Source organism: Dendropsophus ebraccatus, chromosome 2 (assembly GCF_027789765.1).
Source record: "Dendropsophus ebraccatus isolate aDenEbr1 chromosome 2, aDenEbr1.pat, whole genome shotgun sequence".
Classification (NCBI taxonomy): domain Eukaryota; kingdom Metazoa; phylum Chordata; class Amphibia; order Anura; family Hylidae; genus Dendropsophus; species Dendropsophus ebraccatus.
Window position 1 is genome coordinate 161,357,831 of NC_091455.1, and position 19,135 is coordinate 161,376,965.

The 19,135-nt window shown below is 41.6% G+C and overlaps 1 protein-coding gene across 1 annotated transcript in view; it reads right to left on the reverse strand.

The window, feature by feature from the left end:
* Positions 1 to 11,902: 11,902 nt before the first annotated feature.
* The window catches only part of STT3B (STT3 oligosaccharyltransferase complex catalytic subunit B), an 85,386-nt gene continuing 78,153 nt past the window's right edge, over positions 11,903 to 19,135 (reverse strand). The window contains exons 13-16 of the mRNA XM_069958635.1: positions 17,295 to 17,468; positions 16,948 to 17,061; positions 15,302 to 15,514; positions 11,903 to 13,565 (exon numbers count right to left, since the gene is read on the reverse strand). Coding sequence (XP_069814736.1) covers positions 13,485 to 13,565; positions 15,302 to 15,514; positions 16,948 to 17,061; positions 17,295 to 17,468 — 582 coding nt within the window. The 3' untranslated portion in view covers positions 11,903 to 13,484. The remainder of the gene's footprint in view (positions 13,566 to 15,301; positions 15,515 to 16,947; positions 17,062 to 17,294; positions 17,469 to 19,135) is intronic.

Consider the following 19,135-nt stretch of genomic DNA (forward strand, 5'->3'; position numbering starts at 1 on the left):
GGACCAGGAGAAAAAGTTCTTGGAAATGTTCCTACAAATGTTTCTATGGAAGATGTATTGTAGTACTACAAGGTGCCATAAAGCCAAAATGAGGCCCTTACTGTTCTGTCTGTGCCACTATAACTCAACATTCTGAAACAGGACTGCCCATCAACTTAAAGGGGAACTCCAAGTAGAGGTAAAAATCCATTTGTTTGGGGGGGGGGGGGGGGGTTGTCCTGTTTTGTGTTTCTGTACTTCCTGGTTGAGCAGTTTTACTCAGTACTACAGGTTCCAGAATGCAATGCTTTTCCTCAGCTGTTCTTCACAGTCCCCCACCCTGCACATTCCCCGCCCAAAGCTGTTGCAGAACATCTAGGCTGTGTTCACACATTGCAGTTTCATTCTGTTACTGAATTTTTTTGCAGTACTTTATAATGTCATTGTGGTCCCACCCCCCAGAAGGCTGTATTCTCTACCTGTAACGCAGATATTCGAATAAAGCAAATAACTTTTTTTTTATAAAATTTTTTATTTTATTTCGATCTCCACGCACAAATGATCACGCTTCTTTTTTCTTTCAAGTTGATTCCCACAATAAGGAAATTATCTGATATTATGTTACATGGGATATACTGTTTATGCCTTGTTTGTCCAGGTGGGATTGGCAGTGCCGGCTTTGATCTTCTCTGCCGTTTCGCATCATTTAATTGTGTTACTGCATCATTTTTGTACAGATGCTGCAGTACTGCAATGAAACTCCAACATGTGTGAACACAGCCCGAATTTCACTGCAGAGTTTTGCACAATCAGCAAAGTTGAAACACCTGCTTCTGGTTGATCAGAGATGGTGAATCACACCCTGCCCCCTCTCTGCATTATCAGCCTGTGCTCAGTAAACACACACAATGTGAGACCGAGGCATAAAATATTTGTCTTCCAAGGTGGGAGAGCAGGGGGAGCAGGAGAAAATGTGGATTGGGAAAGAGACCATTTTTCTTCACTTCCTGGATTTCTATCAGCTATTGGTGTGGCAGAACCGTACAGATACAGTAATAGATTGTATAGACACATCTATATAACTTTTAATGTTCTTTTAATATAAAACAAATTTTCCTTATCCAGAGTTCCCCTTTAACTTTTCCTTCCCTTGTGATCCAACATTTTGGTTGCCAATATTGCTGTGCTGTAAAGAAGGTAGGATGGGGATTTCTGACTGGGACCTCCATCTTTTTGCTTCATGGCTGCTTAGGTTTTGTTGTTGTTGTTTTTTTTTTGCCAGATAAAGCTTATCGTAGTTATTTTCAGCTGTTGAAAGAGAATGTAACCCCCCCCCCATACCACTACCACCACCAATCTCCCAAGAAAGTAGTGATTGTCTACGGTGGAATTTGCAGCAGTCCCAGATAAGGAAGAATGTAATATATCTTCCCAGTGAAACTCTACACTGCTGTCATTGTTCCCTTGTTAATATCACACTACATGGCCTTGACATGTGTTTCAAGGTGCACGGCCAGATTCTTATAACACTAGAGCCTCTCTGTTTTTGATACAGTGAAGAGGTGGACTGATGTTATGGTGAAAGGCAGTTAAGAATAAGCCCATGTGGTGACAGGTTAACTCAGAGTCCCGTAGGCGATATGTTAACAAGTGACATCCGCTGAACTTGCTTTCTACAGTACTGAAGAATGGATAGAATAGCAAAATAGCCCAAGTGCTAGATCTGATCAAAGTCTCTGTAGATATTTCAGAGTCGCAGCCTTATATATGAGCAGAAAGCAGTTACTGTGCTGCTGTAATGTGCTCTACTATAGGCTATAATCTGCTGTGTTTTCAGATGGTTCTTACAAATAGCCCCATTCCATAAAACAGAATCTCTTTATTGGAAAATCAATATCCCAGTATTATGTCCAAAGTCATATTGAATCTGAGTTTTGTGAATGTGTTGTACAAAAGTAAAATCTGGGTATATAAAATCCAGGACTTTTTATTAATTACTTAAATATCACATCATATAACAGGGGAGACAGAAGGATAACATAGTATGACATTTTGTGACATAGTTGGCAATAATCATATTACAGAGCACAAATATAGGGTATTCTACATGATAAGTATTGCACTAGACCAGGGGTATGGAATCCTGGCTCTCAAACTGTTGAAAAACTACAACTCCCATCACGCCTGGACAGCTAAAGCTTTTAGTTTTGCAACAGCTGGAGAGCCAAGGTTTTCTACCCCTGTCTTCCCATTTAGCCCTATTAGCACTGGACTGATCAAACATGCATAGTGGTCACTTCCCTGGTTAACAGCAATTGCTTCTGTACCAATCCAAAACCTTTTATTTCACGCAACCCTGACTATCTGACTACATAGCTGTATCCCTACCCTTCCCTTTCAGCCTGATGGTTTTAGTTTTTTGGCTTTTGGGTAAGGCTGGCTGCTAGTTGTAGAGACTGCAGTTTTTGATTTCTATTAGGCTGTTCATATTTTCCGTAGTTTTACAGATCCCTAATCCATGCCGGAAAAATTACTGACAAGCCCTAGTACCACTTCTATGAATTTACCCATAGAAGTCTATGGGATTGTCTGTAGTTTGTGGGCATTAGTGAAGTAACATCCATAACGTCTACAAAAATTGTGGATCCATAGCATTTTGGCCATTCCCACCATTTTATATTACGGATCTGCAAAAAAATATGGATTGCAGATTCCATTTTTTCTGGCTCACAGACAACGATTACGGACATAATATAAGGCCCTGATAAACTACTGAACGTGGGAATGAGGCCTAATTTTGATACAAATACGAGTATCATTCACAATTCATAAAATGATTTCTGTTCTCAAATCAAAGTAAAGATGAGAAATGACAGATACACATTTATGGCTTTGTTTCCACTGTATTGAAAAAGTGTTTGTGAGATGGAATTTGATATTTGATCTTGAACTTTAATAAGACAGTCTGTATAAGATAACTTGCTAAATCCACAGTTTAGCTTGTGACCACAGGTCATAACTAGTGGAAATTTAGCTTGTAGGATTCAGCAAGACGTTTAGTAGTTCTGACTGTAAAGTATAGGATGCAAAAAAGTTGCTATTTGTTAGTAAAAATAACTTCTCTTCACCTTTTTTGAGATATGTTTGGGGTTGGCTTGTTGGAAATAATAAAGCACACTTTAGCATCACAGCCCCAGAATCTGTAAGTGGCCACACAGCAGGTTGGAGCGGTAAGATACCGGTGGCGGGGCGGGAGCCAGGAAAGTAAGGGTGCTTTTTATTTTCAAACAAACCATTCCTGGGCATATCTCAAAAAAGGCCCTTGCCTGAAGTACACCTCTCTGGTACACCTTTAGATGCCTGTGCAAGAGTAAAAAAATTAAATATATCTACCTTCCGCATTGCTGCATCCTCAACAGGGACTGGAGCAACATGGTGCAGCAGGCAGCCAGGGAGTTAAGTGTATTTTTTACACACTCATGGCCATAGAGCTTAACGGAACTCTACAACCTCTTTAAAAGGGTTGGTCACTTTAAAGTAAAATAGTTCAGTGTACAGTATTAATAAGTGTACTCACTGTATATACTGACAGTAGCTCCCTGTGTACCTCATAGAGCTAAAATCAGCCTCCTCTCGTCCAGGCTGTGCTGCCCTGCTCTGTTTGCTAAATGGCAATCCTGTCCATAAGATGGCCGAGCATGTGACCATACCCCTCCCTCTGTGTCCTTCATATACAATGCTCAGTGGAGGACACAGAGTCATGGTCACATACTCCTCCTTGCTCGGTCATTCAGCATACTGACCAGAATGTCACAGCTTGGAGGATAGGTGCCTGATATCAGTGTTACAGGGCACACATGGAGCTTCTGTCAGTAAGTGCAGTGAGTACAGTTACTAATGGTGTACACACCTGTAAAGGAGTAGGCCACTTGTGACAACCCCACCTTGTGCCCTCTCCCTGGTGTGGTAATTGTATGGGGCCTGCTGGAAGTACAGTATGATATAATGCTAATAGAATTCAAATAGAATAATTTATTATTTGTAACCTTTTCATTTCTTTTGCGCATACATGTACCAAGTTGCCTTTAGTTGTCTGATAAAATTGCACAGTTATGATGTGTAGTTTATACCCCAGTGGGTAAGAGCCCCATTGTCTGTCTACCCCAGCTTTGGGGGGGGGACTAGTTGGCATCTCTGAGCACTTTGCAACAACAGAATAGTTGCTGATCTTTGGTATCCCATAGTCACAGTGTATTCATCTTCTGTGGATATTATAAGAAGAAAAACAAACCCTGTTATAAAATACATTTCTTTTCCTACTTCATAAAGACTAAAGGAAATGAGAGGAAAAGAAGTCTGTGTATTGGAGAACTTTGATATTCGGACATGTCAGAATATAAAACATGGTGTAATACAAACTCATTGACCCCACTAGCTAAGGGTATATGGCACCCAAACTACTATGTTGCTATTCAGGATTGGTAATTTATAACTCCACAATATTGTTGCAGAAGTGTCAAGTAAAGCCTTTTTACCATCAAGTTTTTGTTGTATCCTTTCTGGTTGTATGCCAGGGTACTCCGCCGATATATAGCTATGCCATTTAAGTGCTTACTAGCTTGATTCATCTGTCAGTTTGTATTATAAGGATTACAATTCTTTGTAGCTATCCTTTATCCCAGAATGATAATCAGACATGGCTTCTTTAATTGTTATTCTGTCTAAGACCACAAGGTGGGTTATAGCAGGTCACTAAGCAGTGGCAACAGATAGTCATGGAGGTATAAGCTGCCTGTAAGGTAATATGCTATTTTCTATGTCTGTGCTGGATTGTTGCAGCTATGATGATCCTACGGCTGACACTGAGTTAGAGACCAGAAGAGAAAGCGTGTACATTGCATCCTAAAGTGGCCTGTCCCTCACTCTGCCAGATGTTTCCATTGGTTGCCTTCCAGTTGTAGCATATGGAGGAGTTATGGGAAACGTACAAGTGTAATCTGTTCTAGCAGTGGGTATGTGCATTATTTATCTGCACCACGTTTACATAACAGATACACAATCTGCGTCTTCTGATGAGTGAACTAGTTCTCGCTCGACATGAATAATGGAGGTTTCATCTGCTCCAGCACATGTTTCAGAGTCAGGTTCTCATTACTTCCTAAATCTGGCTTATTGACAGAAAACATGATTCACTGCGCTATTCTCAGCGGATAGCCAAGGTAACACAGTCCCTCGGCCTGGACATTGTCATGTATAATGTGCAGCAACATTTACGGGAATTCATTTATTTTTGGGTATATTCACACGTGACAGATTTACTGCAGACATTTCCGCTGCCTCATATATATTGTATACATACAACACATACATACATATTGTAAACATTTCTGCCACGTGTGAACATGCCTGATGAGTGAAAACATACTTTTATAAAGTGACCAATGTACCTTACAGTTAGGCACAGCCAGTGGGTTGTATAAGTCATACCCTTGTTTAGAGGTCATTTGTATGCAGTAAAGGTGGTTTAGAGTATTGTCCATTTCAGAAAACCTATATTGATATACTTATTTAGGCTAGTGTCCTCCACAATGGGGGGGGGGAAATAGAAAATTGCTGTGCCAATCTGGTTAATTCTGTGTCAAAAAGCGGTGCACCAAAAGTTCATGCCCCACAAAGAACGGCCACTGCATTCTGCTCATCTCATGGGAGAGATTTTGCATGTTGGCTTTGGAAACAGGTTCTCTTAATACATAATAAAAAAAAGACTTTTCATGCATCAGTTTTGCACAAAAAAATATTTTGAAGCTGACTTAAAGGGGGAATTTGGAGATGTATATTTAACAATGTATTAGTAAAAAGAAATGATTACTTTGTAATGTAACAATACGAGATAATTAAAATAAATGTATACTTTGTACTTTACCACCCAACTTATGTTGAGTGGCAGCAGTAAGGGGCAACATGGGAGACTGCTGCCAAGAACATTCGTGTTAGGAACTGCAGGGCTGTCTAAACTTTGCAGTTCTTGAATCCTGTTCCCAGACCCTGCTCTGTATATTCTTATGATATAAAGTACCTGGAAAGAGGTACCCTGTCATTATAGCAGTGCACAGCGATCAGTGATTGCCACTAGTACAGCAAACTATGCAACGGCTGCCGCGCTGTGCTGTGGAGATGGGGCGCCTCCCCCCAGTTATTTAACTTCTAAGGGGGTGGGGCTGCTTTGTATAGCACTGTGCTCAGACAGCCCTGCAGATACTGACATCAACATGGGTAGCAGCAGAGGAGCCTGTATCGCCCCATACTGCTGCCACTAAAAGGAAAGTGAGTGGTAAAGAGAAATAAAAGAACTATACACTTGTTTTAATGAAATTATTATACTAAATAATATACCTTTATTAAAGCAATGTATTAGCAGGAAAAAACTCCTGTCCTTATGTGCAAAGACCTATCTACACAGACTCAATGATGTAATTGACTTAAAGGGGGTGAATAGTTATGAAATGATTGTGTTTAGTAATGTAGAGATTAATTGTTTTTTTTTTTTTTTACTGTGATGCAATTTTATACATTAACACAGGAACTGCAATCCTATGAGCTGAGGCCTAGTGTTTGTCATAGCGATATAGGAATCATTTCATATGCTGGTTATAAAAGTGCATTGGAGGACAATATGCCAAATTTACTAGGAAAAAATACAAATTTATCAGTAGGTGCAAGGCTATTAAGAAATGTGATGTATCTTTTGACTTCCTTGTGCCACACACAGATACATGAGCTATGAGCTGGCATAGATCTCCACTCAAATTTGCACCAATTTCTCAGGTACATACAGTAAATTTGACTGGCTATGTTAGGCCATATCCTCTTCCTTCTTTGTTTTTTTTTTTTTTCTTTTAATTGCCATGCATAGCACGATTTGCACAAAATCGCTAAACTACCTTTTTCTGCTAGAAATGTAAAAGTTGATGTTACGCGAGTGTGTATGAAATGTAGGATGTCAGGGGTAAATTACTTCACATATTGGAATAAAAAATATTTTTCATTCAGAATCTTCTCAGATCTGTTTCCTTCCCCACAGATGGGCTTTACTGTGTTCTCCTTTCCTTCGGCACATCAATAATGGGAGAAAGGGGTGAACATAGGAGGATTGTTTTGTGTCATACACTGTAATCATCACTTGATGTTATTGGAGTTAAATTATATAATGTGAGTTCAGGACTGTAGGAAGTTCCTCTAGTTATGTGGTATACCATATGGAGAAAATGATTACACAGCCTTGTATATATGCTTGTTCATATGGCTCTATCCTCTAACAGTAGAGGTCAGTGCCTTTAGAATGCACAAGAGCTTAAGGGTAAATGTCCCCCTCACAGTCCAACCTATTATGGCTACACGTTACTTTACAGCCTCTGGTACAGCCGGCTGTTCATCCATCCGTTTCTGGGGTTGTACTTAATCATTAGATTGTAGTTTGTATGACCCATGATTGCATCGCTCGCAGAGTTCTATGAATTTTCAAAGATTTTGATCAATATTTTCTTGTTAAAGACTTATTATCATGTTTAACATACCTATATAGTCAGCTGTACATGACTATTCTTTGAAAGATACAAATGTAAACTTTATCAATAAATATCTCTATCTGTTCATTATATGAAGGATAAAGTGTTAATTTGTGAACTGTACGGAAAATGTTATTAGCTAATAATTAATGAATCAAACATTAAAACTAATGAAGCTTCACATTTCAGTAAACTTTTGTTTTTCCTTAATTTGTTTAAACAAATAAGTCTACTACCTGCAAACCATCAATACTCCCCAAGAAAACCTTCAAAGGCTACTTTTGGGTAGTGTACCTGTTGGTGAGAAATGGTTGCTGCTAGACATAATAAAAGGCCCTGGCTAGCTTAGGGTCCTATTCCACGGGCCGAGCAGGGCCCAATCAACGATGTAAACGAGCCCTGATCTGCGTGATCAGCGCTCGTTTACTGGGCCTATTCCACGGCCTGACAATCATTTAGCGAGGGCTGCAGAGACATCGTTACCGATATCCTTGCAGCCCTTGTTTCATACTTTACCTGTCTAGGCTGCAGGTCTTCCTCTCCCAACCCAGCGCCGCAGCAGCGCGTCTGAACTGACAGATCGCTCAGCCAATCACTGGCCACGGCGGTCCCGGCCAGTGATTGGCTGAGCGGTCTGTCAGACAGCTCCGTAGCTGCTGCGGTGCGGGATCGGGAGATCTGCAGCCTGGACAAGTAAAGTATGAAGTTTGTGAAATAGTCGGTCGCCCGCCATTCCACGTAGCGATGCGCGGGTGGCGGACGATGATTTTAGGTTTGAACCTAAATGAATGATCAGCCAATGACACGATCGGCCGATTATCGCTCTGTGGAATAGGCTCCTTAGACTACTAGTTAGGAGGATTGTTTAGAAGCTGCTCATGCTTGTCAGCAGATTACTCACCATCCAGACACAGATGGCACCTTAATTACACACCCATCTCTCCCCAGACCATTTCCAGGCAACTGAAGGAAATTTGGTGTTGTGGTGAATATGGTGTGTCCTGCTGTTGACTGTCTGCCAGCTATCATATCCTTCATTTGCAATGATGTGGGGAACAAGAAACCTGTACTGTTGTGAAGTGGATCCATGGAGTCTATAGCAGTGGTTATCAAACAATTTCTACTGGAGCCTCACCCAACAGACCAAGGCAATGCCTGGGCCTCACCAGACTAACAAAGACTATGCTGTGCCTCACCATCTGTGGTGGAAGTCCATTCAAAAGCTGAAAATAATGCTAGGACTAGCTTTCACCAGTCTGTCAGGCTCAAGATAATAAAACAAGTATGAAATAAATTAATAATGTTGCTAAAATGGAGATTTTGGAAGACTGTGCAGATCATAGCTACTTTTGTGAAAACTAGCTTCCCAGCTGGGCCTCAACAACTAGGGGGTGCCTCAGTGGTGAGGCCTGCCTCACCGTTTGAGAAGCATTGGTCTATAGCAACAAGCCCAGGTTCTGTTTGGGACCTAAGGATGTTCAGGTTCAAGTATTGGGGGGGGGGGGGGGGCTTACTGGTGAGCACTTAAAGGGAATGTGTCACAAAGAAAAAAAAATTGGAAAGTGTTAAAATTACATTTGTTGTTTTTGGTTAATTTATATGTGTTATTTATATTTTTTTTTACATGTAAGGAAATATGAAAAATTAATGATCTAATTTTTCATATTTCCCACTGATGGCCCCTAGGGGGAGCTTCAGCAGGTAAAAAGTAATCTGAAATACAGCTGCTGAAAAGAGGCAGTCTCTGCTTTACTGCTGTGACATCACCTCCCCCCTCTTTTCACAGAACAAAGAAGGGAAAGGAGCAGTGCCATTTTGTTGTTGTCTGCCAGCAGTACAGATACTGATAGAAGTGTTTTCCCAGCCAACTTCATAATACACCTCTCAGCTCTGCTCCAGATGACTCGAAAATCTGGATACAGTCCTGCAAAACTTCTCCCAGGACTTTATCCCACTTACCCAGACATGCAGAGCAGAACTCAAATGCAGCCAGCTGACAAGCCGACGGCCACACGAAGTGAAGCACTTCACTACTACCATTAATTTGCTCCTCCCTGATGTACACTCAGACAGACAGATCATACACGCACACTCATACAGGGAGATTATACGCGCATGCTCATACAGACAGGCAGGTCTCCTGATAGCTGCTCCTGGTGCTCCAAAGCTACCCTCGGATCTCCGGCCACATGCAGCTCTCCGCTCAAGCCTCAGTAGCCTCTGACCATACCACACACCTCAGCTGCTGTCGAACCTCTATACTACATCTCAGCTGCGACAGAACCCCATACCACATACCTCAGCTGCTGCAGAACCACATACCTCAGCTGCTGCAGAACCTCATACCTCAGCTGCTGCAGAACCCCTTTCTAGACCTCAGCTGCTGCAGAACCCCTTTCTAGACCTCAGCTGCTGCAGAACCTCATATACACCTCAGCTGCTGCAGAACCTCATATACACCTCAGCTGCTGCAGAACCCCTTACTAGACCTCAGCTGCTGCAGAACCTCATACCTCAGCTGCTGCAGAACCCCTTTCTAGACCTCAGCTGCTGCAGAACCTCATATACACCTCAGCTGCTGCAGAACCCCTTACTAGACCTCAGCTGCTGCAGAACCTCATACCTCAGCTGTTGCAGAACCCCTTACTAGACCTCAGCTGCTGCTAATTGTTTGGGAGCTAAAATGAAATTCTTTGCCAGGTCATATATATCCCATCTATACCATGTTAGCCTTGCATTACATATGCAGATGCAGTGTAGTAGCTACAGGCAGTGTCCTGACATTGGGAAGGAAGGGGTTAACACACTGGCAGCTTTTCTCTTTATTACTATGGTCAGTGACACTTTTCTGCCTCCTCCATCCCACTATCTCCTGAGACCGAGCTCCCCTGTCCCAGCATGTAGCTCTGTAGTCTCTGTGCGTCCCCTCCCCCGTCCTCCTGCACGGAGCCGAGTCCTGCCGGCTCATTATCAGATCAGTCTCACAGCCCGAGCAGGAGGAGGGGGAGAGCGGCTAGCTGCTGAGGATAGTGCTGGGCACTGTGTACCTTCTCTGGGGGCTCCACAAGTATGGCGTCTGGCTCCCTCTCCAGCTCCCTGTATGTGTGAGCTGCGCATGTCAGCTCTCAGCTACATTGTAGCAGACGGGACGGGAGCCGTCCATTGACTCCAATGTCCTGAGGGCTGCCATAAAGCAACTGTGTATGTGTCGTGCAGGGAGACATACACAGATGCTATTGCAAATGGCAGCCCCAAGGGCAGCACATTATTGTTAATTTTACAAAATATAAAAACAGGAATCAAAGTCTAACTATTTTTAAAGATATTAATTAAATGAAACAAAAATAATAAAAAAAAAGTGACACATTCCCTTTAAATCCTGCACACTGCTGGTGTGATTATCTGGGGGGCCATCCCTTATAACAGTTGGTTACCACTAGTAATGAAATGACATTAACAGCTCAGTGATATATGCAGAATATCCTACAGCCACGTGTATTCCCTCATGGCAGAGCTTCCACCTAGCATTTTTAGCAGGATAATGCTCTCCTACACACAGCACAAGATTTCCAACAATGTCTCTGCTGGATTGCACCACTTCCTTGCCTACCTAGTTGCCAGATTTATCACCAATCAAGAGTTTATGGTAAGCAAGCTCTGGCAACCTACAAGTGTAGAGGACCTAGGTCACGCTACAACATCTGTGGGCAAATGTGCCTCTATGCCCAACTGAATCCTATTGTGTTTTTAGGCTAGAGGTGAGCCAAGAGCATATCAGAGCCTCCATATATAGTAGCACTGTTTTCCCTAGTAAACGTACCATATTATAATCACTCACATATATCATCACATTTACACAATTCCTTCTTGGTGCATTTTCTTTTCTGTCAATGGGCATACAGTGTAGGTACAGTTACGTCTAATGAAGGCATGCTTGTCGTTTCTGCTAAATATTCATAACTACTACAATTTTATATTCTTAGTTTTTATGTACAAACCCTCTTTATTTTCACTCTAACCCAAATAACAACCTTGTCCTTTATAATATACAAAGGATTTATTTATCTTAAAGCTAAAGAAACAGATTCTAATTAGATTAAAGTTGTTAATAAAGAGTGGAAACAATGTTTTTTTCCTTTTTATTTCAAATTAAAAGTTTTTACTGCATTTCTTTTCACACATCAATTCTTCAATTAACATTTTCAAAATAAGTTCCTTTAAGCTATACCAAAAAAATCTATTCCAAAGAGCTATTTAGACTAATCTTCCCCATCATGGCTGCCACGTAAGACAGCGTACATGTTTAGAAATTGGCCATTTCAATATTTTATTTAGAAACAAAAACATGACACTTCACATAAAACCTTAATTAAATCTTTATTTTTTTTCTATCATCAATTTCCAAAGATTTCAATCCAACATACAGATTGCCAGCATTTTCTAGTGGCCTTAGAACTGCATTTAAACGCTTATTAGCGATGCAGCTTCATGGTATGTAAAAATATCACAAGCTTGAAAAACTGAAAAAGCTGATACTTTTTTGTGAGATACCACCAGTTCTGACCTCTTAATTGTATTATAAAAAAAGATACGTCCTAAACACAGGGTAATCCAGCAACCAATGTAGCAAAAAAAAAAAAAAAGTTAAAGAAAATCAAGAAAAATATGTTGACATCTGTCAAACTAAGAAAGGTTCAAGTCTGCATAATGCCAAACCCCCCCAAAAGACTAAGATTTCCCCAACTGTTCAACCCAATATACATTTTAGTGCATGACACTGACAGAACTGTCATCTTAAAAATGAAAATAAATAAAATAAAAAAAGATAAAAAAAAAAACTGATATCTATTATTAAACAAAACCTGCATACTGCATTTATTTCATGGGGAGGAAAACATTTTAAAAAAAAAATTCTGGTCTAGCTCAGATACCCTCCATGTAAAGTCAGATTTCATGTGGTGACATGTTTGTATACTTGTCAACTTTTATTATGTTTTTAACATGTAAACATTCAAACTTATTTGGCTGTTTGCATATAGGATTGTGCAAAAGAAAAAAAAACATTCAACATCTGGGTTTTAGATTTTAAAATCTGATCGATCTGATCTTCAGTCCATGTAAAGCCTTGCTGTTCAGGCTGTGTGGCATTACGGGGGGGGGGGGGGGGGGGGGGGCAATAACCTATACAATTGACATATTCCTTTCAAGTTGAAGCAATATCATTTAAATTGATTGACTTGATGGCTCGGTCCAAACACATCTACCTGCATCACAGGCAGCTGACACGTGGTTAAAACTTATATAAGCTGATCACATAGTCTTGAACAATTTATGATTGATTGAAAAATGCTTATAGTTGTCCCTACAAAAATACAGCAGCAATTACAGAAGACACCCACACCCTAGTCAGTTAAAAAAAAAAAAAAAAGAGAAAAGGGTAATGACTTGTCTACCAATACACCTGCGTCTATATGTGAATGGGAATTACAGTTTAAGAAAATACAGCTGAGGGGTTTAGTATTTTACCTTTATTGTGATAAAAAAAAAAATTGACAAGTATGCATATGTGTAGCAACCGAAATAGAGGGCTCTTTGGTGCAAACAGTCCAAATTGTCAACAATTTCTAAATCATTTTATTCCCACCCCAAAAAAAAAAAAAAAAAAAAAAAAAAAGTCCCATCCAGAAAAAAAAAAAATTATCTGCTGTTACTAGAAGACAGCAGCTCTGTCTGTCTGGCTTCACGTTACAAATCTAAAACAGCTGTTCTTAATAAGCCAATAAATATATATTTTGTAATCAGACATTGCCTGAAAATTTTGTACAATATTCTGGACCAGAGATGGTTCTGTACTCTCATGCCACTGAAGAACATGAGCTCATCTAAAGGCAAAGACTGGTTATCTCTTAAGGACAACTCCTTCATGTGAGATTTGATGGTTTAAACGGTCTTTTTGCTAGGTTTCTTGCCTTTTTTCAGAGCCAGCTTGTTTTTTATATAGCCACGCTTCCTCTTTGATGTCTGAAAAGATGAGGGGGAGAAGAGAAAAAAAAAACACATACATAAGAAAAGCAGCAAGAAGCCAATAAGCAGTATACATACAAGTTTGCCTAACAAGGTATCTGACCACAGATCACCCACCTATCCATGCAGGATGCGTCCTTGAAGTGGTCCAAGTTTGTCAAACATGAGGCGCAAAGTGCTGGGTGAGTTAAACACTCAATGACATTTACAGAAATAAGTACTAATCTTCACACTTTTTCTGTATAAAATACAAGGGGGGGGGGGGGGGAGACTAACTTTTTTGGGGGGCTTTTTGGTACAAAAGACTGCAAGATAATGTCCTTTCCCAGTTACTGGCCCAGATTTATCAAGCTGCCAGCAACCAATCAGAGCTACATGAGATCTGGTAAAATGAAAGCGGAGCTGTGATTGCAGTTTACACCAGTTTCTGACTTTCCCTAACAGTTTCAGATTTATAATTTTTTTTTTATCTTTAATAGAATGGTGTGTATGTTCCGAGGCAATAATCTACCAATCTTGTTTAATTACTGGAAACTGCTTCAGAAAATAGATCACCGACGCACAGGGCCGATTGAAGGGTTTCTGCCGCCTGAGGCAAACCTCAGGCGGCCGCCCCGAGTGATAGCCGGCATCCCCCCGGACCCCCCGCGCCCCCCCCGCCGCCGCCATCTACTCACCTGTCCCACACCGCAGCCGGCCCGCGCTCTCCGCTGTCTCCACATCCCGTCAGGTCCCGCGATGTCACCCTGCAGCTGTCACGGACCTCCAGGCTGTGGTGAGTGAGTGGGGTGATCGGGTCCCGCGCGACCTGATCACCCCAGCGCGTCCCGCGCGACCTGATCACCCCAGCGCGTCCCCCACCGACCCCGGGCACTCACCACAGCCTGGAGGTCCGTGACAGCTGCAGAGTGACGTCGCGGGACCAGACAGGATGTGGAGAGCGCGGGCGACGGGACAGGTGAGCGGCCGCTGTCATTTTTGTTAAGTGATACTTAACAAAAATGACAGCAGGGGGGACATAATGCCGCCCCCTGCCGGACCGCAAATTCTGCCGCCTGAGGCGGAAGGCTCATTCCGCCTCATGGCAGAAGCGGGCCTGCCGACGCAGTGTTTTCACTAACCGCAAGTTACCAGCAATATGAGAACACAGCCTGTGCCTCTACAATTGTGAAACTAAAATAGAAAGGGTGACTGAGCATTAGTACAAAATGGTTAATAACCAGATTCAAAAATAAATAAAGAAATAAAAACATTTTGGATCACATTTTTCAAAAGGACAGAACATTAAGCCTGCATGATTTCTGTTGCCTGTTGTATCTTGTCTTAACACTTCCAACGACGGCATATGTACCTGTATGGTATAGTTGGGAGGTGCTTTCAGTAACCTGCTGTACTTATATGGGATAGTAACTGCAAACAGGTTTACAATCTTAATGTAGAACCTAGAAAGCCAGAGGAAGGGCTGTATAGGATGTCTCTATTACACACTGTCAAGTTCCCTAGTAGGACCATAAAAAAGGTAAATACATCTAAGGGGAGAGGGGCTTAATAAGGCCATATTTCCAATGAAGATTGCTTTTATTTCTTAAAACAGTGAAAAGCAAAAAAAAAAAAAAAAAAAAAAAAAAAAAAAAACTTGTGTCATTGTTCTTTCACACCAAATACTGTATAAACAAAAGCCAAAAAAGCAAAACCCCTTTAACTGCAATGATGATGAGCAGCCATCAACTCACCTTCTTAGATAAATACTTCTGTTTAGGAAGAATGTTGGTAATCCTTGGTTTGTGGTCAAGGGCCTCTCTGTTTTCTAGATGTTTGACTTTGTATATTCTGACAAGCCAGTGTTCTGAAGTGAAAGCTTCTTCCAAGTGTTTGAACTTTATGTCTTTATTCCCAATTTCTGCGTTACGTGTACGATCAAATCCCGGAGGGGTTCGAAAGTCTAACTACAAGCCAAGAACAGATATACATTAGTAAGGAAGAAAGGAGAAATAAATCAGATGTTAAATCGGTATAAAAGCTAGCTCCATATTCTATTTATTGGGGTCTATTCCAACCCCCCTCAGAGGGCCAGCCATACTCTACCAGGGATAGACCAGGGGTGGAGAAATATCGTCCCTCCAGCTGCTGTAGAACTACAATTCCCACCATGCTTGGACAGCCAAAGCTTTGTGTAGTTTTACAATAGTTGGAGGATCTCATCAAATATTACCCCTGCAATGTGGACATTTTTCCAGGTTTATGGTTTTGTCCTTCTGTTGTAAACAGACTTCTTGTTATTTGCATTGTGGCTTTTTTTCAGTTTACAGAACTATAAAATCAAAAATATGGAATAAAAAAATATATGAAAAACACAAAAAAGAGAAAAAGCAGCCCACTGTCAAATCTCATATTAAACAAGAGAGCAGCTTATCCATGGGATGGCAGTGTAGCTCTGTGGATCTGTACAGTTTCTTATACAGGTGTTTAGCCCCAAATAAGTTTTAGTCCTCACATTTGTTTTTGGATGATTGTTGAAGGAAAATATTACAATTATAGCAAAAAAACAAATTGACAAAAACAATTTCTGCACAATTGACATTCCATATGTGTAATAACTTGATCAGTTCTTGAAGTGAAGGTGTATTCCCCTGTTTGATTAAGCATTTTGCCATATTCAGTGAGTCACTTCACTAAAATGTATCCAACCAGTTGGCAAGGGACAAAATGATACACAACATATGAAATGATTATTTCCTTTCCCCATAGTGTTCTTCCAACTCAGGATCTTTGGCTCAGTGGAAATCACACTAGAATAACCTTGCTACAATGTTTGGTTTGGGTGGAATCCCTCTCTCCATAACGTATCTCCCACAGCCCCTAGAGGGGATCCTGGGAGCATTACAGCAAGGGCGAGTCATCAGGCTGGGGTCACCCCTCCCCCATATTAAACAATTTCCCATGACTCACCAGCCTGGACATAGGTGTCACTGTATCATTGTGACCTTTTCTGAGAAGTTCCTAAATAAACAGGTTTTATATTACTGTGTAAGTTTTTTTTATTGGTTGGGTCCCTGGTGTTCAGACTCCCTGCAATAGTTAGAGCTGGGGGAGATGAGCTTTAGGGCCACATTCTCTCTCAGCTTGGCGATATGTGACAAACTCCCTATGTAAGTCTATGGGACCAACTCGCCCACTCACAGAAAGCGGAGAGAGAAGCACTCAGCAGACCAAGACTCGGACCCAACCCAACCGACCAAAACTTTTGATTTTGTTTTAGGACATGTAGGTTTTCATGAAATGAAGGAAGCTGCGTATGGAAAGTATATGAAAACAGTTACCCAAGGTGTAAGTATGGTCAGATTTAGGCTGTGTGTGGTAAAACAAGTGGTAAATATACCTGCATTTCACCAAACCGATAGTAGGACATTTTATACATAAGGCAGTTGAGCAACGTTGGAGAGCCGGCCTTGTCAACACGAAATTCACCCTGGGGTGTAAAATAATCACTTTCCTATTTAAAAGAAAGAAATTTTTTTTATAAAGGTCTACAGTTTGGAAATGGGCTATTAAAAACATAAAACATAACATAAAAATATGCATTTTTTTTAATGGACAACGCATCAATTCCAGAGAACAATAGATTGCATTCTTCTGCATCGCTAACATGGAGGATTCCAACTTCAAATAGTTTCCCTTTAATAGTCAAAGTCCAAATGCTTAGGTCTGATATAAGACTTTACTTACCCGGATATCCTTGGGGTGCTCTCCTTCCGCTATTCTAACCATCCAGAGGAACTTATTGATGTCATCACCGGAGTACCCGATCACACCACCAAAGATTATCAATACATAATCTACATCCAGGCTGCGCATTATTTCATAAGCGGCCGACTCATTTGACGACATGGCTTTCCCTACCTGAAAGTATAAATCAGATATAAAAGTACAGAGGATGAGAAAACATATCTACATACACCAACTAAACACAGGTTATTCACATTTCCAGTGCTTTTCCATCTTCTCACCTATGGTTCTAGAACAGTATTCCTAATATGAACTTTGCGCTAGAAAAAACATTTTTTGTGCACCCGCTTGCTTTCTATGCCAAAATGGTGTTCTAAGATTATCACTGCCACATCAAACATTAAGCTCACCCAATCACAGGCCACGGCTGTTCAGTGATTGGCTTAGCAGGCTGTCACTGCAGAGACGGGTTAGATTTGTATGCAGTGGGGCACCAATCAGCTAAGGACCCATAGATGGCACAGGACGATGCCAGGGGAGTGTGAGAAGAGGTATGAATGGCTTCTTTAATACTTTCCTTATAACTGCAGCACTATATAAAAAATTTTAAGTGCTATTCACCCCTCTGCCCCTTCCACGTTTGCTATTTACCACCCCCTTCTTCTCTGGCATCTCGCCAAGAGCAGTCAAAGGGCACGGCTGAAGGTTTTTCTCTGGAGGGAAGCACCCATGTCACAAGGTCGTATGGGTACAAACGGCACTGAAGTGGACGCTTCCCTACACAACCGATGGGAACAGCTGGGATGCATCGGCAGGCCAGCTGTAGATCTTCACCCGATTTCCTCAGTGGATCAAACATAAGAGCACCACAGGCCAGATTTGGCCCACATGCCACAGTTTGGCATAGCTGTGGGTCCAGTGAAGTCTCCTAGAGATAGTCCCCACAGCAGCCGCCACCTTTAAACAGCTCAGCAGTGCAGGCACATTTCTAACAAATTGTAATAATTGATAAGTTTGGACAATTCTGCATGCAGCGATAAAAAGTATCAGTATTGCATTGATTCATTATCTCTGTGGGCAGCACTGACAACATATCTTAACTATTGCACATCAATATCAATATAATACTGTACGGCTATTCAAAGGCTGCTTTGACAGCAGCATCTAAATGGTTAAACAGCCAGCATGCAGACAGATCTGTGTTGGCTATTTGCAGCCACCCCAGCAGCTGATGGCAGTCGGGCGTTGGCCTGTATATAGGAGGCTTCAGTTCCAAACAGGGTTGTTTTTACAGTAAGCACATGGATTTATACACGTAACAGATGAATGGGAAAGTATAAAAAAAAAATTCTACAAATAATCTGCCTTGTGTGAACATAGTCTAATCTCTCCTCTTAAAGGGGTAGTGTGGCACTGAGAAATTATTCACAAAATAACACACATTACAAAGTTATACAACTTTGTAATGTATGTTATGTATGTGAATGGCCCCCTTCCCATGTCCCCGCACCCCCGCACGTGTACCCGGAAGTGTAGTGCAGTATACATACCTGATCCGTGTCGACCCGCTCCTGCTGTCCCTCATGCCGGCCCCCCTCTGCTGCGTCATAACTGTGCTTAGCCGCGATTGGCTGAGCACAATTATGCTAAGCCAATCGCGGCTGAGCATAACTGTGCGCGGCCGCGTCATCAGCTGCTCAGCCGCGAATGGCTGAGCATAACTCTGCTCAGCCAATTGCGGCTAAGCACAGTTATGACGCAGCAGAGGGGGGCCGGCATGAGGGACGGCAGGAGTGGGTCGGCCGGCCTCCCAAAGATGACGTCTTTGACGGGGTCGGGGT